Genomic DNA, 23,496 nt, shown 5'->3' on the forward strand with positions numbered 1-23,496 from the left:
GCCCACATGAGCTAATTATCTCCCAAAGGCCCCACTTGCAAATACTGTCACACTGGGAATTAAATTTCAACATATTAATCTTGGGGAGACCAGGCTTTCAGTTCCTAATAGTAAGTACTCCTTTTGCTGAGTGCAGCAGTACCCTAATGTAACATGGCTTATATGTGCAGTTTTGAATGTGGGGATCCCCTGAAACACCCCAACTGCTTCTCTGTAGTGGAATGAGGCTCAGACAGTCTAGCTCCACTTCAACAGTTAAACTAAAGAATCACAGAGGTGATTTTCAGGTAACAGGACAGTGACATTTCATGATCCAAACCACATTTGGCACTCTGTGTAGGCGGTCACTGCTGTGTCATTGGAAGGCTGTTTGTCTCAGAACTGACTCACAGTTGATAGGTATGCCAGGGAGGGGCTGAGTTCTTTCTCTGGATCTCCTGATGGCCCCAGAACAGATACACCTTGTTCATGCCAGTAATTTTTTAAAAAAGAACTCCAGGAATCCACTATTGGGAAAAGACTTGTACCTTCCTTCAGCCATTCCTACAGTTCACTTCTGGTTGATTTTTGATATCATTGGTTTATAGTTGTTGGCTGTAGAACAATGTCAATACACGGAATGCTGCTTCCCCTAAAGGAGTATCAGTGGTGTTTTAGATGTTTTTGAAGAGGGCATAGATTAGTTAAAGGAGAAAGTCAAATATTTAATTCCTTAGGTGGGACTATCTGAAACTATGCCAATATTTTTTTCCCTACTACCTTGGTATTCACTTTGAAAGTGCTCAACAGAGTTGTTGTTTTCTTGCTTTTTTGGTTTCGTTTGTTTTGATTTTGGCTGCGCTGGGTCTTCATTGCAGCACACAGGCTGTTTGTTGTACCACATGGGCATTTTTTCTAGTTGCAGAACGACTGGTCTTCTCTGGTTATAGTGCACGGGCTTCTGTTGTTGTGGAGTACAGGCTCTAGAGCACGAGGACTTCTCTAGTTTCGGTGTGCAGAGTTAATTGCCCTGGCATGTGGGATCTGGTTCCCTGACTAGGGATCAAACCTGCGTCCCCTGCATTGGAAGGCGGATTCTTAACCACTGGACCACCAGGGAAGTCCCCCAACAGAGTTTTTTTAATGAGCCCTTTTGTAAATAATTTAGTACTCTTTTGAGTAATATTTTAAACTGGCAAGGTTTCAATTGCTATAATGTATTTTATTAGATACATATTTCTTTGCATAATTTCAGGAAAAGTCAACAGAGGCTTTATATTTATGTGACTCTTCTCCTATCTTACCAATTTTATTTCTAGGCACAGAGTTTATTAGGACTAGATTCTTAAAAAAATAGCTTTATTGAGATATAATTTACTCACCATACAATTTATCTAGCATGTATAATTTAATGATTTTTTTAGCATATTCACAGAGTTGTACATCATCACCATAGTCAATTTTAGAACATTTTCATCATCCCCCGAAAGGAAAAAAACCTGTTAGCAGTCACTCACTCACTCCCTATTTCCTCCCACCCACTCCTACCTGCAGCCCTAGACAACTCCTCATCTACTTTCTATCTCTATAGATTTTCTCTTCTGGACATTCTGTACAATTGAAATCATACAGTATGTAGACTTTTGTAACTCGCTTCTTTTACTTAGCATAATATTTTCAAGGTTCATCCATGCTGTAGCCTGTATTAGTACTTCATTCCTTTTTATTCCTGAGTATTTCAGGAATATTGTTTCAGGAATAATACTGTTTGGATCATGTTTTGTTTATCCATTCATCAGTTGATGGATGCTTGGGTGGTTTCCTCTTTGGGGCTATTATGAATAATGCTGTTATGAACATTTGTGTACACTTTTTTTTGTGAAGGTCTGGCTTTTTAGTGACTCAGCTGCCCTTTTAAATACTGGTGATATCATAGCTCCATAGGACCCCACCCCACCCCCCGATAGCCTCTTGCTCAGCACCTCCTTTTTAAGGCAGGCAGTTTCCCCAGGCACACAGAGCTGGAGTGGTGGAGTGGGGCTCCTTGCTCTCATGTTCAGTACTTTACCAATTGGAGTGGAAACACCACAGGAGAGGAAGAATTAATTCCATACTGCACAGATTTGTAAAAGCCTTGTAGGCTTTTTCTGTTTGCTGTTTCTTCTGTTTGTCGCTTACAACAGTATGGTCTCATCTGAAGGCAAAACAAGTACTACAAGTTAAAAGGTGCCTTAGAGGTTTCTTTTAGTCTTAATATCCTCATTATGCAGAAAACCAAAACCTAGAAAAGTGACGTCACTGCTCACCCAAGATCACACTGCGGTAGCAGGGCAAGGATTGGAACTCTGGGCTCTTCCCTTCTCGTCCCAGTCCTCATCGTGCCCCGCTTAGGGTGAGCATTCCTGGCCCAGGTGCTGGGTGAAAGGTGGTGCTGTCGCTTCGTGTCTCGTCTCTGATAGAATCCCGTTACGGGGCTGCTGTCAGCCAGTCATGAGCAGAAGGACGCCTGGGTGCGGGATAACATCTACAGCATCCTGGCCGTGTGGGGCCTGGGCATGGCCTACCGCAAGAACGCTGACCGCGACGAGGACAAGGCCAAGGCCTACGAGCTGGAGCAGGTAAGGCTGACTGGCAGATCTGGCCTGGCGCTCAGCACCTTTTCCTTGGACTAAAAAGCCTACAAGGAAGTAACTGTACAAAACAGCCTGGTGCAGGCGTCGCCTCCATTTCTGTTGTAGGATATTTGGGGGAGGCACTTTGGTCTCTCAACCTCTCATGTCTCTCCTTTTGAGATTTTTTTTCCCTCCATAAAAAAACAACAATCACACTGACTAGACATCCAAATTTCTAACTAGCTACATTTCTCTCACACATGCTCTGTCAGTTTTATACATACTCATGTATGAGATGTCATTATAAACTAACATGATTGTTTTTAAAGCAGCACACTAGAGCTCCACATTCCAAAATGCGTGCTCTGTGGAGTCCTCATGTTGAAAGGATATTTATTCAAACAGTGTTGCCACTACTTAAAACAGTTTTGCAGCTTCCCTTAAAAATGCCTTTCTAGTTTGAGTCATTCCAAAGCAGTCTTATTAATTTGCAATACCCTTTAATTTTGAACCACACTGGTATTGTCCAGTTTTCATACCCGTGTTATCATACAGCACAATGAAGTCCTTTATTGTTTTCCAAAATCAGAAACCAACATACCTACCAAAGCAAAGACTTGCCATCACTAAGTATATAAGAAAATAATCTGCCCCTGAGCATGGAGGTATTTTCAGAGTGTTCTGAGTGATAGCGTTGAAGTAAGGAGTGAAGGAAAGTTACATGGCTCAAAATAGCCTGGAGTTAAAACTCCTCTCTGGGTCCTCCCCACCATTCTATGCAAAACAAAGAACTCTCACCAGAAGAAAAAAAATGGACATTAAGGTCGATAACCCTATATGCGAGACAGAATAAGAGACACAGATGCATAGAACAATGTTATGGACTCTGAGGGAGAAGGTGAGGGTGGGATGTTCTGGGAGGATAGCATTGAAACATGTATATTATCATATGTGAAACAGAACACCATTCCATGTTCGATGCATGAGACAAGGGCTCAGGGCTGGGGCAATGGGATGACCCAGAGGGATGGGATGGGGAGGGAGGTGGGTGGGGGGTCCAGGAAGGGGAACACATGTAAACCCATGGCTGATTCATGTCAATGTATGGCAAAAACTATTACAATATTGTAAAGTAATTAGCCCCCAACTAAAATAAATAAATTTATATATAAAAAAAAAAGGTTGATTATGCCCAGCTCCCAGCCAGTCCAGCCTCTGGCTGATCTCCAGAATTCCTTGCCCCAGCCATTTAAGAGAGAATTACTCCGAACAACCTTGGAGAAGAACAGGCCCCCTTAAGACAGTAGATTTCCACATATATGCCTATATATACTTCCTCTTTTCTTGGGTTAGGGCAGCAGCTCACTAATCTGACTGCTGCCCCTTCTCATCTCATTAAAGGTTATCTGTTCCTGTGAAGTGCCGGCCTCCTTTTTCCGAATCTTGCCTTCTCTAACTGCCCTACCCTACAAAGAGCGTTGATGTGTAGAAGTATCGTTCTCTTGGCATGAGAGCCTTTGGGATTTGTCTTTCATTCGCACACTGCTCATTGGCCCACACAGCCAGTGGGTCATCAGGTCCAGGGAGAATTCTTGTGGCCCAATCATAAACAAAGTGGGCCTGAATGGTAGACAGCCTTGTCAGCAGTAGGGAAGCTAAGAGAGGAAGCCTGTTTGTTCGAGCAGGGAAAGGACCATTTGAATTTGACTAGACATGCTAAGTATGAGGTAATGAAATCACCTATTCTTGGAGCTAAGGGGTAGTATTTAAAATGCATACAGCAAGCATTGAATGCTCCTCCAAGAACTTGGATGTCAGTTACATAAGTGAATCATTCATTTAACAGTGTAATAATTTGATATTCATGTTTTCCAGATTTTCTATCCTCCTGATGTAAAATCCAAGTAAAGCCATGCCTGGCTATTCTCTCTCTCTTTCTCTCTCTCTCTCTCACACACACTCACCCACCCCACTACCTCTCTTCTGTAAGCAATTTCTGATCTGGGTTAGAGTTGACTAAATTTGCCGCTCTATGACTGACAATAGAGAGGCACAAACAGACCACATTGTTTGATTTGTTGAGTGTGGTTAATAACTACAGGAGACATCTCCCTTGATTATGGAAAATAACACTGGATCTTCCAATGATCCTCAACACAGACACTATTCCATTTGGGACTTAGGCAGTATAGCTGCTCATTGTGTGAGACTGTCCCATGCGTAGTAGGACACGTAGCATCCTTAGTCCTTACTTACTAAATGCCTGTAGCTCCCGTCCCCATCGGGGTGACAATAAAAATGCCTCCACCCCCACATTTCTAAATGCTCCCCCACCCCTGGGGGATGCTAATGTCACCCCTAGTTGGGAACCACTGGGCCTCTTCACAATGGAAAATAGCCTTATTTGCAGGGAAGTCAATTGGCAAATGTTTATGCTACACACTGTAGAAAATGTTAATTTTGACTATTAATTTTACCTTTTAATTATGAGGTAACATTTTCTGCATCAAAAGAGTTTCTGACATAAAGTGAGATTATACTCTAGAATCCTAGGATTTTAGAGAATGAAGAATCTGAAGGGTGATCCATCTCAGACTTTTCTCCCATAATTATCTTTGATGGCCCTTCACTACGTCTTAGCCTGCAAACCATGTTCATTGTAAGAGAGGAGATGCTAATGGCCCCGGGAGGGAACTTCTTTCAGCCAGCCTACTTTGACCTAAAAATATCCCATTCTCTAGCCACTTGTGAAGTCTTTTTCTAGTGGATTTAATAGGACATATGAAGACCATCTTTCAGTGGGCCTGAATTGTGGAGGAAGAGAGAGGCAATATAATGTATTGACTAGGAGCTCAAACTCCGGAGTCAGAGGGCCTGGCCTCTGTCTTGCTCCACCCCTTGCCAGCTGAGAGACTTGAGCAGTGTTGATTCATCAGCCTCAGGTTCCTCATTGTAAAGTGGGGAAATAATAACACCTACCTCATAAGGGTGTTGCAAGAATTAGTGGGAATCTAAGTAAAGTGTTTTGTACAATACTGGAACAGAATGTCTTATTATCATGTTTTTATTATTTATAATAAGAATTATTATATGATATTTCTCCTTCTCTGTATGACTGACTTCACTCAGTATGGCACTCTCTAGGTCCATAATTGGTTCCGATATGTATTACTAAAAAACATTGGCAACTACTTGCATTTTGTAAGAACTTTACTCAATAGTCCAGTAATGGTGTCACAAATGGCTGTTTCGGCAAAGCATCGTTACTTTGGGGCAGACAGGGTGGACTTAATTCATCCTTAATATAACAAAAATAAATGACTAAGAATTGAGACATAGAGCTCCAAGGTACTAGGCTTATAAAAATTGTCTTGAATAAAATAGAAGGAGTCACTGGATTTCAGCACCAGAAGATACCATCTGGTCCAACATCTTTATTTGAGATAAGTCACTTCATCAAGATTTTCTTTCTTTGTGATGGAACAGAGAAGTAGAAATAATCTAAACAATCAAAGTACCTGTATATGCCTTCTTGAGGAAGGTTCCAGGCAGCACTGGCTTACCTGTCGTGTGGGGAGGAGGTTGTTTTCATGGAGCAGGGAAGCTGGCCTTGTTACTGATCCCATTTTATTTCCACAGAATGTGGTGAAACTGATGCGAGGTCTTCTCCAGTGCATGATGAGACAGGTAGGCAGAAAACGACAGATGTATTTTTGGGTCATCTGAGTGGGCGCTTTATCATTTTCCTGGTGACAACTATCAATCTCAGAGTGTTTTGAACTTCTCAAGATGAAGAGAAATTGAAAAAATTTAGCTTACTTTCTCCTTATAAGATTATCTTCAGTAATTTTAATATACCGAAGAACCAGACTCAGAGAATACTTTCTCAGTCTTTTGGTAAAGTCAGTTGGTAAAGAATCCGCCTGCAGTGCAGGAGACCCCAGTTCGATTCCTGGGTTGGGGAGATCCGCTGGAGAAGGGATAGGCTACCCACTCCAATATTCTTGGACTTCCCTTGTGGCTCAGCTGGTAAAGAATCCGCCTGCAATGCAGAAGACCTGGGTTCGATCCCTGGGTTGGGAAGATCCCCTGGACAAGGGAAAGGCTACCCACTCTAGTATTCTGGCCTGGAGAATTCCATGGACTGTATAGTCCATGGGGTCGCAAAGAGTCGGACACGACTGAGCTGCTTTCACTTTGAGTCGAAATGCTTGAGTTTTTAAAACTTGACAGTAATATTTACTGGTATTTTCAATGAGGGGTAGAACGATTTGTTGAGCATGTACTGTGTACAGAACATCGTACTAGGATCTGCACAGATTCCAAGATGAATGTGGTACAGTCCCCACCCTTGATTGGCATGTTCCCATTAGTTTTCAAAAGCATTGTTGTTCTTTTCTTTTCAACATAAGGAAATAGGATTGGAAATTTAAAGAAGAAATTTACAGAGGAAGAAAAAGGCCTCTTTCTCCCCTCTTCCCTCATTCCTTCCCTGTCTCTCATTGAGTTCCTACTATGTGTCACAGCTCATGCTGCAAATAGCAGACAAGGAAACCCTTTGGCTTGACCTCTCAAGCTTGCAGAGCTTGCTAAAATCCCAGTAGACTAAGACATTTCTGGTGATGGGCGGGAAGAGACACACACCCACACCCACACCCCCACCCCACCCCACCCCCACACACCCCCCTCTGTGTGATGCTCACTAGTGAGCATCCATCCCCTACCTTCTATCCCTCTGTCTCCCAGAGGTAACAGCCAGCAATGAACCCCTTAGCTCCATGCAGCCGGCTTGCTGTCTTCCTCAGGTGGATAAAGTGGAGAGGTTCAAGCATACTCAGAGTACCAAGGACAGCCTGCACGCCAAGTACAACACTGCTACCTGCAGCACTGTGGTGGGCGACGACCAGTGGGGCCACCTTCAGGTGGATGCCACCTCCCTCTTCCTCCTGTTCCTGGCCCAGATGACAGCCTCCGGTGAGCCAGGCCTGATGGAGCCCATTGAACTGGGAGTGACCATCCAGAAGGGGGCGGGGAGGGGCAGGCATTGACCAGTATTCAAAATAAGCTGCCTTTTTTGCATTATATTATATCCCCTGATTCTGTGACTCTGTTGACAGTCAGCCTCCTGAGCCCTTGCAAGACCAAGGCTGTTGCGTCTGCTCTGTGAGCATCTTGTTGGTTGACCAGGGCTACTCTGTGCACCAAATGGCCTTGAGTTAGGCCACTTAGCTGCTGTGTCACAGAGCTGTTCCCTCCAGTCCCGTCAATTCATGCTCCTGGGTTAAAGGCTTTGCATCTACTTCAGACTGCAAATGTGAAACTCCAAAAATAGGAGAAATCAGGAAATAATAGTGTTATGGCTTTGTTAATAAACCTGGGACTTAAAAAGGACATTTTGGTTATGAAAGTTAAGGTGAGCTCACTGTAGATGGTATGGAAAATATAATGAAATACAAAGGAAAAAAATCTCACTGATAATTTTCATTTGAATGCATCTCCTCCAGGTTTTTTTTCACTGTATTTTAAAAAACATATTTAAGGTCATATTGTATGCATATAGTGTTTTTATTACATAGCATTATAACTTAAGCATTTCCCCCATAATATTAAAGGTGTTCATAAACAATTTTAGTGACTTTACCAATGGATATTCCATAATTAAACTATTCCTTTATTCTTCGTTTTTTTACCTATTATAACTGTATTGTGATACAAACTTTGACCCTCATATCTATTTGCCTCCTTCTCTTAGTTTGATATCATTCAAAGGCTACTTATACTCATTGCCAAATTGTTTGCAGAACAGTTTACCAGTTTGGAGAAGGAAATGGCAACCCACTCCAGTATTCTTGCCTGGAAAATCCATGGACGGGGGAGCCTGGTAGGCTATAGCCCATAGGGTCGCAAAGAGTCAGACACGATTGAGCGACTTCACTTTCACTTTCTTTTTTACTTTACCAGTTGACCCCTCCCCCCAGTGATGTAAGAGTACGTATCTTACCCACACCAGTTTCAAGAATTCATACTTTAAAAATACATGTATTTGTCATAACCAGCTGTACATTCCAGCTTGCTCTCCCGGTTATTGCCTGCTTCAGTACATGGGTGCACCTCCTGGGCAGGTGCTGGGAGCTGGCCTTTCCATGAGTTGGAAGAGCCATTGCCTGTAGTTGGGGGCTCTCCTTTCCCAACCTGGCCATTGGGTGAAAATACTCACCCTGTGGTTTACTCAAGGATAAGACAGTGGTTATGCTGGGCTAAAATGCTGGCTCTGTGGAATCTTCTCTGCACAAATCCCACACATATATGAAGGCCCCATATCTTCTCTTTCAATCATTTCTACTCCTAGGCACACATACAAAAGTGGAGCCATTCTTATCTTCCATCCTTCCTTGGCTCCCTCCTTCATTCCCTCCCTTCCGTCCTCACTCTTTCCTTTGCTCCTTCCTCTCATCCTTCCCTCCTTATTTTCCTCCCTACTTTCTATCTTGCCTCCCTCCTTCCTTCCTACCCTTTTTCCTTCATCCTGTCCTTCCCTGCTCTTCCTTCCTTCCATCCCTCCTTCTCTCCTTTCTTCCTTCCCTCCCTTCTTCCCTCCCTCCCTCATTCCCTCTTTCCCTCCTTCCTTCCCTCTTTTCTTCCATCCCTCCATAAATCGTCCCCTCCTTCTTTCCTTCCTTTTCTCGCCCCGTTTCCCTCCATCCTTCCTCCCATCCCTCCCACGTTCCTTCCATTCATCCCTCCTCCTTTCCTTCTCTTGTTTCTTCCTTCCCTCCCTTCTTCCCCCTTCCATCCTTCCTTCCTTCCCTTCTTCTTACCCTCCTCCTATCCTCCCTTTCCTCCCTCCTTCTCTCTCTTCCCTTTCTTCTTTTCCTCCTTCCTTCCCTCCCTGCCTCCTTCATTCCCATCCTCCCTCCTTCCTTTCTAGCCTCCTCCCTTCTTTCCATCCTTCCCTCCTTCCTTCCTTCCTTTCATTTCTCCCTCTTTCCTTCTCTCCTTCTTTCCCTTTCCCACCTTCCATTCTTTCTTCCTTCCTGCCCTCCCTCCTTCCTTCTTCCCTTACTTCCCTCTCTCCTTCCTTTCCTCCCTCCCTCCTCCTTTATTCCATCCCTCTCTCTTCCCCTCGTCCTTCCTCTCTTCTTCCCTCTCACTCCTTCCTTTCATTTCTCCCTCTTTCCTTCTCTCCTTCCTTATTTCCCTTTCCCACCTTCCCTCCTTCCTTCCTGCCCTCCCTCTCTCTAACCCTTACTCCTTCCATCCCTCCTTCCCTCTCTCCCTCCTTCCGTCCCTCCTTTCTTCCTTCCCTCCCTTCTTCCTGTCCTCCCTCCCTTTATTCTTCTTTTCTATTCCCCTTCCTTCATTCCATCTTACCCTCCTCTTTCCATCCTTTCCTCCTTCCTTTCTACCCTCCTTCCTTCTTCCTGTCCTTCCCTCCTTTCCTTCCTCTCTTTCTCCACTCCTTTCTTCCTCCCCTCTTTCCATCCTTCCCTCTGTCCTTTCTTCCTTCCTTCCTTCCTTCCTTCTTTCTGTCCTTCCCTCCCAACTTCTTTCCCTCCTTCCTTTCCTCTTTTCTTCACTCCTTCCTCTTTCCTTCTCTCCTTCCTTCCTTTCCCTTTCCTCTTCTCAACTTCCCTCCTTCCCTCCTTCCCTTCCTCATTCCCTCCTTCCTTCTCTTCCTCTTTCCTTCCTTCTGTCCTTCTCTCCCTCCTTCCTTGCCTTCAGTCTGCTCTCCATTCTTTCCATCTCTTCCTCTTTCCTTTCCCCCTTCCTTCCCTCTCCTGTTCCTTCTATTTCTCCCTCTTTCCTTCTCTCCTTCCTTCTTTCCCTTTGCCCTTCCCTCCTCCTTTTCTTCCCTCCCTCTTTCCTTCCTACTCTCTCCTTCCTTCTTCCTTTCTTTTCCTTCTCTCCCTTCTCTGTTCACTCCTTTCCTCCCTCCCACTCTCCTTATTTCCCCCTCTTTCTCCTTCCTTTCTGTCCTTCCCTCCTCCTTTCCCTCCTTCCATCCCATTCTCCTTCCTTTCTACCCTCCTTCCTTCCATTCTCCCTTCCTGCCTCATCCTTCCTTCCCTGCCTTCCTCCATCCTCCTCTCCTTCCTTACCTCTTCCCCTCCCTCCTTTCTTCTCTCCTTCCTTCCTACTCTCCTCATTCTGTTCTTCCCTCCCTCCTTCCTTCCCTCCCTCCCTCCTCTCTTTCCCTCCCTTCCTCCCTTGTATCTTTTTTCCTTTCTGTCCTTCTTCCTTCTTTCCTTTTCTCCGTCTATCTTTCCTTCTTTCCCTCCTTCCTTATCACCTTCCTTTCTTCCCCCCTCCTTCTTTCCTTCCCTCCCTCCTTCCCTCCCTCCTTCCTTTTTCCTTTTCTCCTTCCCTCCCTTATTCACTACCTCCCCCCTTCTTTCCCATCCTGTTTCCCTCCTTTTCTTCCTTCCCTCCTCCATCTTTCCCTCCCTATCCTTCTCTCCCTCCTTCCTCCCCTCTTTCCTTCCTGAATTAGACATTAACTGTTATAACTTACTTCATACTTAATTTTTGATGCCCTAGTAAGAAAAATGCAAATGAGGGTATATAATTTATTTTCTAGTATAAGATTTGTCATTTGTAATTGGCAACTCTCTCTTTACAACATAACTCCGTAAACTTGTTTCTTTTTCTTTTGTAGGCTTACGTATTATTTTCACTCTTGACGAGGTGGCCTTCATACAGAATCTTGTTTTTTACATAGAAGCTGCGTATAAAGTTGCTGTAAGTTCCAATCCAGTGTTTATTTTACAGTGTTACAGTGTCAGGAAGGATAAAAATCACACAGCTGTTAGAGGGCCAGGCTGTTTGGGGCTGACCCGAAGGTTAGCAAGATTAGAGGTGTAAGATTATGTCACCTCTGCACACAAAGTGCACATTTGTGTCCAGGAACTCAGTTGGGGAGCTTTTGTTGTTGAAATGTGCCATATGCTCTGTTTGAATTCATTAGGTTTATTTTAAATGAGATCCTAAAATATCCTATGGCATGTGCACTGGGAGCCTGAATCAGGGTGAAGGGCAACACTGTAAGCATCAGCGCCCCAGGCAGCGCACAGGGAGAGGGGCTGGAACCAGACAGGTGCCCCGGGCTAGGTGTGTATGGGTGGAAATACCTACACGCTCAGTTCCTCCAGGCTGCTGTCTGCTACGGAGAACTGAGCCTCACACACTTATAGAGAACAGCTAAACTGCAAAGCTGGCCAAAAGAGCAGTAATGAAAGGGTAGAGTTTGCTTTTTGTTTTTAATAAAGAGCCACCAACATCAAAGCAGGGATCAGCAAACTTTTTCTGGAAAGGGCCAGAGTAAATCTTCTCAGCTCTTCCAGTCTCCGTGGTCTCTCTTGCTGCTATTTAACTCTGCCGTTGTACTGATACCACACAAACAGCTGTAGACAACCGATGACCTCGTGAGTGCAGCTGTGTCCCAAATAGACCTTATTTCTGGATCACAGGTGTAGCAGACCAGATTCGGTACCAGGGCAAGCGCTTGCTGACCCCAGGTCTGAAGCAGTAATCTTCCACCAGGAGCAGTCTTTGGCTCTCCCAGGAAAACCAGGCAATGTCTGGAGACATTTTCAATGTTGACAACAGGGGAGCGGGTACTATTGGCATCTAGTGGGTGGAGGCCAAGGATGCTGCTGAACACCCTACAGTGCACAGGACAGCCCCCCTACAACAGAGAATGAGCAGGCTGTAAATGTCAGTACTGCCGAGGCTGACAAAGCCTGGTCTGAAGAAACTGGGGAAGTCTTTGTAGAGAGGGTGGATGCCCGAGTCCCGCTCCAGCTGGTCCAGGGGTCCTCAAGGGATGAACGGCGTCAGCGAAAGGAAAAGAAAGGAGACAGAGAGTTTTTGATAGCCCAAGGACCATAATCTTTATTGCTTTAGTCTCTATTTATATAGCACATGTTCTTCTACGTAATGATTCTTAACAATATTTTTCCATTCAGATCAACATCCCCTGATTCTAAGATGTGTTAAAAGTTTTTTCCTAGTCTGTTGTCATATTTTGGTTACATGTTTACCCCGAAACCTATTTTTATTTCACTAGAACATAGTCTATGAATCATATCATTCCATCTACTTTTTCTGTACAGCCTGCTACTACAGCAAGCACAGCGTCTTGCCTCAGTGAATAAGTACTATAGCGGTGGGTAAGGGTAAAAGTTTCTCATAGTACAGCCATTGTCAGCGGTGGCTTGTTTACCATCTACCCACATAATACAAGACTATTTCTGGCAGGGACAAGTCTTTTGCAGTTTACCTAGAAACCATTTACAATACAATTCATATAGTTCTTCTCCGTTTATGCTTAGATTCTGAGGGGAAAAGGCAATTGGCTTAGTTTCTGTAATTTTCCCTGATACATGACCCAAGTTTTCCAGTTATCAATAACAATCTCCTCATGAGGCCAGATCACAATAGGCTTAGGGCTTGTTTTCCAAATGATCATGGCCTTATTCCCTGGCTGAGTGTTAGGGACCCACCAGTCAGGGGCCTCAGTAGGTTTAATCATGTTTGGAATGTTTCTCTGGGGCAAGGGATCATTTTTCTTTTTCCTGGACTCTCATGACCTCATCATGGAAGCCCCTACAACTCCAGCCGTCAAAGAATGAAACAGAGTTAGCCACAACAAAAGCATAGAAACAAGAAGGAGTGAAGGTTCCGATCCAGGAGAGAAACTGCTTTGCAGTTTCTTCTTGAATGGTGCCATGACTTTGTCATCTGGCAGTTCCAGAACGGCTCCCAACAGGTGGAACTTGAGTTGAACATTGGTAAATGAGTAGGGCTAAGATAAGCAGGAGGAGGGAAAGGGGTGCGAGAGTATCAGGAATGGCTGTGAGTGTGGGGGAAGGGGAGGGGTGGTTGGGGAAAGGGGGGGTGGAATAAAGGAGTATTCTTAGGGTGACAGCTGAGTGCTCCAGAATAGTAGGAAGTAAAGTCAGCTTGTGGACAGGCAAGAAGTGTGGGGCTGGATCATAGAGATAAGGCCATCAGAGAGAGAGATTTGAACATGATCCACTAGGTAATAAACAGGTTGTCGTGTTAGAGTCTCATGCTGGGGAGCAAGCTGATCAAAGCAGTTTTTAAGGATGAGTCAGGCACTCGGCTCCAGGGTTGGAATGAAGACGGGTTGGAGTGGAAAGACCCCGCTGTGCAGAGGACTGAAGGAAGGGGTCTTGGAGTCAGCCATAAGGCCTGCATGGCAGGGAAGAGTCTATAGTCACTCTAGTGTGTCTAAAATGTCTCACTCTTAAAATGTTCATCTTTCTCTAATAATAAGTGCCAGAATGTTGGCATTGGTCCTGTTCTTCTTGGGTTGTAATCCTTCAATAGTGTATATAGCATTATTTCAAAACGGTATCCAGTGCCTGGTTTTCTTCAGTGAAAATATGAGCTATAAAAGTTAAGTATGTATGTATCTAGTCCTCTATGTGGATGGGCTGTCCTAAGCCAATTCATATTAATTCCTTTCAAAATACCAGGCAAGTTTAGTGTTTTGAGCCTCAGTTTTGACTTTGCACCCGTTATTGCTGAGCACTTTTTTTCTCAAAAGGTAGTCTATTCAATTATTTTAAATGGTTTGGTTGTCTTCACCCAGTTATAACCCATTTTTTCTTTATTCCATCTTACAGTTTAATACAAGGTTAGACGTATTAGCTGAATAAAGGTTAGCCTTTTCAGATAAAATATTTTGTTCTCTACAAATCATGAGTTTCTTACAAATGAATAACTTTTAGAAATAAGAAAACTGAGTGTCTTCCCATGCATTTTTGTTCTACTCGAGTATTTATTTCCAGAAGTCTAACCAGAGGTCAAATGAACTGAAATCAAGAAAGAATACAGCTTGAGTGTGTAAAGGCATGAATTTGGTACCCTTTGAGAAGAGATAGTCACATTTCATGATGCCTGCAGCGACATAAAGGAATCGTTTTTCCATAGTACCTGTCATCTATTAATACCTCTTCTCCCCTTTTTCTCCAACAGGATTATGGAATGTGGGAACGTGGAGATAAGACTAATCAGGGTATTCCAGAATTGAACGCAAGCTCTGTAGGAATGGCCAAGGTGACAGTCTGGTCTTGTTTGGTCATCCTTCTATGCCTCTTTAACGGCTTTGGTTTGGTTCTTATCCTTAGGGGTTTGGATTTGATCTGGTTAGCTTATTTTTCAAAAATCAATAGCAAGTATGAAATTCAAGTGGTACATGTACCCCAACCAACTGAAATTATAGGTAAAGAATGGAGGTTTCCTACGTCTAAATCTGCATGTGCCTGAAAATCAGTGCATTCCCTCCTTATTATCCAGTATCATCACCCATGCATCTAAGCTCTTGCTGTTATCTAAAAAACTGGATATATGATGTCCAGTCTTGTTTCCTGGGTCATAAAGAGGACTGAAGAATATGAGCATTTTGTAGGGCAGGGCTCATAAGTTTAAAAGTCTACAGGGTCAGGTCAGGCACATAATATAAACAAGTGAAGCCAGCCAGATAGAAAAATAATGGGGCGGGAGTGGCATGTGTTGAGGACACTGCAGACTTTGTAAAAGTGTTCTAATTTAAGATCATTTTAAAAACTTCCTCAGGCCAAACCAAACATGACCATGGGGCAATTTCAGCCGGCTGGCCACCAGTTGACATCTCTTGCCTTAGATATTTAGCATGGCTCCTCCATCCCCTTTTCCTCAAGGCTGAAGCAGAATTTTACAGAGTAAAGACTCCAGAACGATAATTTTTAAAGCAACAATAAATGTTCTCTGTTAAGGTCAACCGATGGAAAACATACTTAATACTAAAAAAGTTTACTTTCTTAAGTGCCAAACATGCTAATGTTAGAAGTTAACTGCTGAAATAGGTAAGAGGAAAACCAATCGTGAATTTAGCCCCCCCACCCCTTACAAGCATGGTGCTGTGTTGTTAATATTTTGCTTTTTGGTAGAATACTAATTTCATTTTGGGAAATGGTTTTCTGTTTTCTCTATCTTGTTCCTGCAATGAGGCAAAACACAGGAAAGCTCTGAAAATAAGGATAGAATACAAGTATAGGATACTTTAGCTGGATTTTAAAGATGAATTTCATCACCTTCGGGAAAACCTGTATGCTCGATTGCTTAATGAAAAAGAAGTACGAGATATGGGAGTGTTTATGTACTACCCATACTCAGTAATTGATACTTGTGCTTGTAGGCAGCCCTTGAAGCAATTGATGAATTGGACCTTTTTGGAGCCCATGGAGGTCGCAAGTCTGTGATCCACGTCCTGCCAGATGAGGTGGAACACTGCCAGGTGATGGCTCAGGGTTCTCACATCCAGAGAGGAGAGATGGAAATTCATGGCACAGAGGACTTGGGCTCCAGTTCAGATTCCCCAGCTTCCTAGCTTGGTGGCTCTTGGCTTCTTTGAGCTTCAGTTCCTTCATCCATAAAATGGGCATACTAGGACCTACCCCTACTGCTGCACAAGGTGGTCATGAGAATCAGAGTTAATCAACTTAATTTGTCAGAGTACTTTGTGAGCCAGAAAGGACTGTGCAAACATAAGATACAGCAATAGTGTTTTTATGGAGTCAGCAATCAAGACAACTGTGTTCTGTTGGAGGCAAAGTCAGTTTTATGGGTTTTTTTGAGCATCTAGATGGTTTTCTCTTAGGTTTATTTCATGAGGTCCCCAAATTTGATAATTGACAAGCAGTAGTTCACTTGGGTGGGTAGTGGAGTCTTGTTAGAGGGTAGTGGCAAAATGAATGGTGGAGGAGAGATGATATGGGAGAAATGGCAAATTAGTAAAACCTCCATGAAACACAGGTTAGAGAAAAGGGGTGATTTGGGGCAGATTAGGTGGCTCCACTTATCAGACATTAGGTCACCAGTTGCTGGCAAATAAGCAAACTCTTATTTCCTGGGGGCTCACTGTATGCAGCCACTGTGCTAGGGCTATGTGAGTGAGAGACATAAAAACTTGTATGCAGAGACCTTCCAGTGGTAGTGTTTGTTTCAGGCAGAGACAGCCTAGGGAGAGTGACTAGTTAAAGAACTGGGCTTGAGGGTCAGTCGGCTAGAGAAAATTAAACTTTGTTCTGAAGCTGAAGGGTTCCCCCCATATTTAGCCCCCTTCTAGCTCATTCCATTTCCCCCCCATTAAATAGTCCTTAGTGGGGAATCTGCTGTTTCTTGGTGTGTGGTTTAATAAAGTTAAGCTGGTATGCTTCTTAATAGATGTGTAGTCCCCAGTGGAGATGGCATGAGCTCTGTAGCTAGGTGGGCCTGGGTTAGAATCCCAGCTCTGTTGCAGACTAGCTGCATGCCTGTCAGCATGAGTCTCTGTGTCTCTGAGTCCTCATGTGTGATTTGGACATAGTTCTCGAATTCCTTCTTCACATGGAAGAGTTAATAAGCTTGTGCTTGCAGGAATCTAGTCCCATGTCTGTACATGTTAGATCGCAGGGTTAGCTCCCTTTCCTTCCCAAACTGTTCTTATAATTTCACCTTCCTTTAGTTTACAGTGCCTAATCCAACCACCTTATAATTGAGGCCATATTATAGTGCCACTAACTAAGCCATTCTTTCTAGGACTAAACTAATTCTGTTTGGACTGAAGTGTTTTGCCTGTTGGTGTGGTCTTCTGGATTTGACTCCTTTAAGTGGTTTCTGAGTCACCCAGTCCAGCTGGTCACCTCCACAGAAGCCAGGCATTTCTCTATGCTAGTCTTGTATGTGTGTTCTTCTTTGTCTTTGCAGTCAGGACACGCTAACCTGCTGATGAGGTAGTCCTTAGTTCTTCCCCTGCATGCCCTAAAGGCCCAGCAGTATCAACAGAAGGTACAGAAGAAGAAAGGGAGACAGTTCTCAGCATGGGCTCTAGGCAAAGCACTGTCCTCCCAAACCCTCTTTTCTCCTGTGAGGAACAGGACACATGGGCTGGGTAGGTGCAGTCACCCAGCAGGAGCCATGTTGGTAGGCAAAAACTCTCTAAAAATTGGTAAACTCATTCACATGTTCCCTTGGGGTCAAGTCATAGTCTCTAGATGCTGTACGTAACTGTTAGTGCTTCCGGGGTTAATACCTGTTTGTTTTTCATTCAGTCTATTCTGTTCTCCATGCTGCCAAGAGCCTCGACGTCTAAAGAGATTGATGCTGGGCTTCTTTCCATTATTTCTTTCCCGGCCTTTGCAGTGGAAGATATGAACCTTGTGAATGTGACCAAAAATGAAATTATTTCCAAGCTCCAGGTAAGCACTGGTCACACTGGTACCCTTCTGCCCTGTATTAAGTGCCCCTTTCAGATAGTGACGTGGAGCAGCTCACTCAGGCCTGGGCTGTCCCTGCAGTCGATCTCTCAGTATCAGAGTGGACTGACAGATGGCGGTACCCAAGGCTGAGAATAGAGGGGAGAAAACGAAGTCTCTGAGACATCAGTGCCCTGGTTCTTTGCTTGCGTAGCAAAGTTTCAATTCCAGCTGGGACTTCTAAACCTCAATTTGTATCACTCCTGTGCTTCTAAGGCAGAGCTTCTGAACCCTTTAGAGATCCTAGACAGACTCCCTTAAGAATCTCATGAAAGCTACAGTCCCTGCCAGAAAAAAAATGCACATGTCCCAATATCCTCAAACTTGACACATGATTTCTGGGGACTTGAAGATCCCAAAGTTAAACAGAGATTAAAAATCCCAAGGACGTCCCTGGTGGTCCAGGGTTAAGACCTCGCCTTCTGATGCAAGGGGAGCAGTGTTAGTCTCTGGTTGGGAAAATAAAATCCCACATGCCTTACAGTCAATAAACCAAAACAGAAAACAGAAGCAATATTGTAACAAATTCAGTGAAGACTTTAAAAATGTTCCACATAAAAAAAAAAAAATCTTAAACTCTCTGCTCTGAGGTGAGATGCAGAAACTATGACACATTACACCAAACTGAGAAGGTTATACAATACTCTAGCCAACTGAAGTAATCAGTGAAATGATAAAAAAAAAAAAAATGTAAGTTTCCCAAACCAAAATCTGCATGTTGATGATCCCACTTAGATTTGGTGGAAAATGCTTTTAGCCTCTGGAACCCAAAGGGTAAAGGGTCTCCAACCATATCCGCAGAAGGCACTGCCTCAGTTAGGAGCCAGTGGAGAAAATAGAACCTGTTTAGTTTGTAGAAGTAGGCAGGGAGTTCATTTAGAGAAGGAAGCATTTCAAGGGGAGCACATTCTAGCCTGGGCCTCCCAGGACGCCCCAAACATGATGGGACTGGCCACTGGGAGCGTGCTTGCCTCCATGGCCAGTGCTAGAACAGCTCCAAACACTTAGGAAGCTGGGGAACGGACACCCAAAACTGCAATCTAGGGATGAGGGAGGCAGATTCAGATAGCACTGCCACTGCCCTTCTTTCTTGGCACCCGAGAAGCTGGAGAGGAACACTGAAGCCTGCAGCAGGAAAAACCAGCAGCCATGGCTTTAAGCCACAGGAAGCCCTGCCGCCTCCCTCCTCCACTTCTTGCAGGATGCAGGCTTCTTTGCATCCAGAGCCTAACTACTATGAGTCTGGAGTCGCCTTGTGGCCTTCCAGTCTTTCAAGTAGAAGCAGTCCAGTTAGTCCATATGTCACCATGGGTGGCTTCTCCAAGCAGTGAGGGTTCCTTTGCATCTTTGCACAATACAGCAAATCAGAATGAAAGGATGGTCATTCTGTGAACCATGGAGTAATTAATTTCTCAGCCTTGACTGCCACTCTAATGGAAAGTTTTGGCATTCCCTTCCAAGCACTGATCAAACCTGAATTTAGTATGCTTATTACTCAAAGATGAGTTTTTGTACTGATAGCAGTGAGCACTTTGTTGTTACTAAAAGGGCTGACTTCAATCAAAGAGATAAAGAAATTCTTCTGTTTCATCAAATGCTTCTTTTTGTCTTCTTAGGGGCGTTACGGATGCTGTCGCTTCCTTCGAGATGGTTATAAAACCCCAAGAGAGGTTGTATTTAAAGACTGTTTCTTCTGATTCCTTAACTGCTTCATATCTAAGTTGCCACTGTGGCGTTCTCCCTCTGTTGATTATAAAACTTACACTTGAAATATTGGAAAGAGCAGTCTTAATTTTGGAGTCAGCAAGCTGGAGTTAGGCAATAGAATAGTAAGATCATTAGGAGAAGAGCAAGCTGGTGATTTAAAACCAGCTTGCTGACAAGGACAAACAGTTCTCTCGCTCACATGTTTTTTAAAAGGCCACCTGTGGCCTCCTTGGGTTCCTTTGCCATAGTGACTGATAAAACGATGTCAATAAAACAGCCTGCCCAGCACTGTGAGAATCAAATTTCTCATTTGTTATAGAGATAGAGAAAGCTTAATCTAATAAACTTCCAAGGAATGTTGTGTACATTTGATTTACTTTTCTGAAATTTTACCATGAATAACTGCCAAAAATAGCATCTCCCCATTTTAGCAGAATCCTAATCATACCAGCCTCAAAGCTGCCCTGAGTCAAAAAGCAAGGGACACCCAGTGAGGCACAGTGGTATTATGTATGTAATGTAATCTGACCCTACCTTTTAGAACGTTTACTTGTTTGGTTCCAGGACCCAAACCGATTGCATTATGACCCTGCTGAACTCAAGCTCTTTGAAAACATTGAATGTGAATGGCCTGTATTCTGGACTTATTTCATAATAGATGGAGTCTTCAATGGTGATGCCATTCAGGTGAGAAAATGCTGGGCATTGTGTTGGTAATCAGCATTTTCATGGCAATGGTGTGCTGATGGTTATTAGAACATAGGGTTATGCAAAAATTCAGGGGCACTGTGTCAGCTACCTGTTGCTGCTTAACAACCTTTCCTTAAACTTTGTGAATTAAAACAGCTATTGTGTTTGCTCAGTGTTGTGTAATTTGGGTAGCGCTCAGCAGGGATGGGTCTCTGCTTCTTCGGGTGTCAACTGGGATCAGTAGGGCTGCAGGAACCGGCCTCCCTCACGTGGTTGCAGCTTGACGCTGCCTGTTGGCCCAGAGCTCAGGTGGACTGTTGGCCTGGGTCTTCATTCTCTACTTGGGCTTCTCACAGCATTGCAGTCTCTGGACAGTAAAGCTTTTTACATGGTGGTCATCTTTTCCCAGAATGCAAAAGCAGAAGCTGCCAAGCTTTCTTAAGGCTTTAGGCCCAAAACTGGCAACGTGTCACTTCTGTTGCATTCGGTTTTTTCAGGGCTAATGTTGCCAAACCAGGTTTGTTTTGCCAGAGCACAGCAAGCCAAAACACTGAGATGCCAAGGTTTGCAGCAAAGAGAGGGTTTATTCGCAAGGCCACCATGCAGGGAGAACAAGTCTCAGGTCTGCCTGCGTGAAGACTAAGGCTCGGGGTATTTATGGGATAAAGAATAAAGCAGCACGGTGGCCTGAAGTTGGGGAGAGGTGACTGGAAAAAGGAGTGGTAATTCTCATTCTGCCCAACTGTAACTGGGCCACAGGTCTCTGCACATTCCAAAATGGAGGCACTTAGCATGCTCTGAGGGTGCAGTTTTCAGCCCCCTGATGCCCAAAAGTCACCAGACATTCGCCCATGCCCTGTTGGAGGGTGGGTGGTCCTAACCAGTCTTAACCAGCTCAGTTGGAACGAGACATAGTTGACTCCAAGTTCCTGGAAAACAACTCGAGCAAACATTGTTTAGGCTATGCACTGCTTGGAGGACATGTGAGTCTTAAAAGCACCTTGATTAGTGAAGGCCTGTTACAGGTAAAAATAGATTTAACTAATGATTACCCTTGGTTTCAGTCCCCACTATGTTTTGATCATTTCTCCATGTTGAGAGAACTCAGAGGACAAAGACCCCTCTAGATACTTCCTGCCCATAAGGGGCATACTCACACACAACTAGGGCTTGAGGAATGAAACCACTTAGCACTCATTTGAAAATATTCTCTTGATCCTGGTTTCAGGTTAACATTTTGATCTGAGGAAACAGTTACACCTATACACCAGCTGTCAAGGCATTCACAGGCCCAAGATTGGTAAACTACAGACAAAGATGTAGCCTGAGGGAGCATGTAGAATGGCAGACATTGTTAAAATTTTTATTCTTTTTTAGCAGTTTTATTTAGGTTAAGCCAGGGATCAAGTGTCTTACCTTTTTCCATATTTCAGTGTCTCGATCATTATCTGTTTGGTTGAAACACTTAAATATTAAATGTGGAAGGACCACAGGCTGGGAGAAATAAGTATGGTTTCTATAATATCCTGACCATGCAGAACCTTGGCAGGGGTAGATGCCAGGGTCTTTTTTTTTTTTTCTCTCTTTAATCTGAGGACACGAGGAGAGGACCAAATTTCAACTTAGTGTAGGAAAAAATAGGTGGCAGGAAATTCTCTCTTGATTAGCTTAACCCAGTATCTACATCTGAGGGCTTTTTATTGTAGGTCATTTAAGGGGAGGACACTGCATAAAGGCTTGAGAACTAGGAGGTGGGGTTCTCCAAGGCGGGGGGCCCCAGTCTTCCACAGACTAGTTTTGTTGCTGCTGCTGCTCTTTTCTGACCGGCTGTGGTTTTACCATCTTTAAGGCTACTCTTAGCTAGTGTGGTAGTGCTCAGTGCTTAAGTCGTATCCAGCTCTTTGTGAGCCCATGGACTGGAGCCCACCAGGTTCCTCTGTCCATGGGATTCTCCAGGCAAGAATGCTGGAGTGGGTTTCCATGTCCTCCTCCAGGGGATCTTCCTGACCCAGGGATAGATCTTGCATTTCCTGCATTGGCAGGCTGATTCTTTACCACTCAGCCAACCTGGGAAGCCCTCTCTTAGCTAATATCTTATTTAATGTATCAGCCTCCTAACGGGTGTCCCAGCCCACAGCCTCACTTCCTGCTATTTCTCCACACCATCACCAGAGTGATCTTATTAAGAAAAAGATGATGCTACTGCTTGTCTTAAAAGCTTTGAATGGCTTCCTGATTGCTTTTGTGATGAGGTACAGGCTCTTCACACGTTTTGTAGGGTCCCAGAAGATCTGGCCCTTGTTTTCACCACTGTAGCTCAATTTTCTAATTATTTCCTTTCTTGAGTTCTGTGATCCAAGCAGATGGAAACTTGTTCAGGCCTTTGGGCAGGCCAGGGTGTCTCTCCCATCTTCTCAAATGCCCAGCAACTGTCCTGAATATTCACTGGAAGGGCTGATGCTGAAGCTGAAACTCCAATACTTTGGCCACCTGATGCGAAGAACTGATTCATTTGAAAAGACCCTGATGCTGGGAAAGATTGAAGGCAGGAGGAGGCGGGGAGGACAGAGGATGAGATGGTTGGATGGCATCACCGACTCAATGGACATGAGTTTGAGTGAACTCCGGGAGTTCGTGATGGACAGGGAGGCCTGGTGTGCTGCAGTCCATGGGGTCGCAGAGTCGGACACGACTGAGCGACTGAACTGAACTGATGCTTTCCACCCTCAGCTTCCCCTCCCTGTTCATTTGATTCGTTTTAAGTGTCTTTTCTTTCAGAAAGCCTAAAAGCTTTTATATATGCCCCACAGCTCTTATAACAGCCTGGCACCTATCAGTGTATTTCCCACTTAGCTGTCAAAGAACCCTGCTAGAGATGGTCTCTATCCATCTGGGGCATATGCCCCATTCCTAGTATATACTAAGTGCTAAATGAATATTTATTAATACAGTGTTCATTTGTTCAAGACAGATTTCTTTTTTATTTATTTATTTATTTGTGTATTTATTTTTGTTTTGCCATACATTGACATGACTCCACCATGGGTATACATGTTTTCCCCTTCCAGAACCCCCCTTCCACCTCCCTCCCCATCCCATCCCTCCAGGTCATCCTGGTGCACCAGCCCCGAGCACCCTGTATCATGCATCGAACGTGGACTGGCGATTCGTTTCACATATGATAATTTACATGCTTCCATGCAATT

The 23,496-nt window shown here is 44.1% G+C and overlaps 1 protein-coding gene across 7 annotated transcripts in view; it reads left to right on the plus strand.

Annotated features, from left to right (window-relative positions):
• The window catches only part of PHKA2 (phosphorylase kinase regulatory subunit alpha 2), a 92,226-nt gene that overhangs the window by 23,629 nt on the left and 45,101 nt on the right, over positions 1-23,496 (plus strand). For 4 of the 7 annotated variants that reach the window (XR_014076003.1, XM_081566529.1, XM_081566532.1 and 1 more), the window contains exons 3-11: positions 2,439-2,597; positions 6,231-6,278; positions 7,397-7,565; positions 11,248-11,330; positions 14,595-14,675; positions 15,796-15,894; positions 17,690-17,836; positions 19,510-19,563; positions 20,165-20,287. Coding sequence is in view for 5 of the 7 variants with exons in the window: in XM_081566529.1 (XP_081422655.1) it covers positions 2,439-2,597; positions 6,231-6,278; positions 7,397-7,565; positions 11,248-11,330; positions 14,595-14,675; positions 15,796-15,894; positions 17,690-17,836; positions 19,510-19,563; positions 20,165-20,287 (963 nt within the window). In the remaining 2 variants the exon portion in view is untranslated. The remainder of the gene's footprint in view (positions 1-2,438; positions 2,598-6,230; positions 6,279-7,396; positions 7,566-11,247; positions 11,331-14,594; positions 14,676-15,795; positions 15,895-17,689; positions 17,837-19,509; positions 19,564-20,164; positions 20,288-23,496) is intronic. The other 3 variants (XR_014076004.1, XM_081566533.1, XM_081566534.1) reach the window with 2 other exon arrangements.

Source organism: Giraffa tippelskirchi, chromosome X (genome assembly GCF_054371585.1).
Source record: "Giraffa tippelskirchi isolate mGirTip1 chromosome X, T2T-mGirTip1v1.2.pri, whole genome shotgun sequence".
Lineage (NCBI taxonomy): Eukaryota > Metazoa > Chordata > Mammalia > Artiodactyla > Giraffidae > Giraffa > Giraffa tippelskirchi.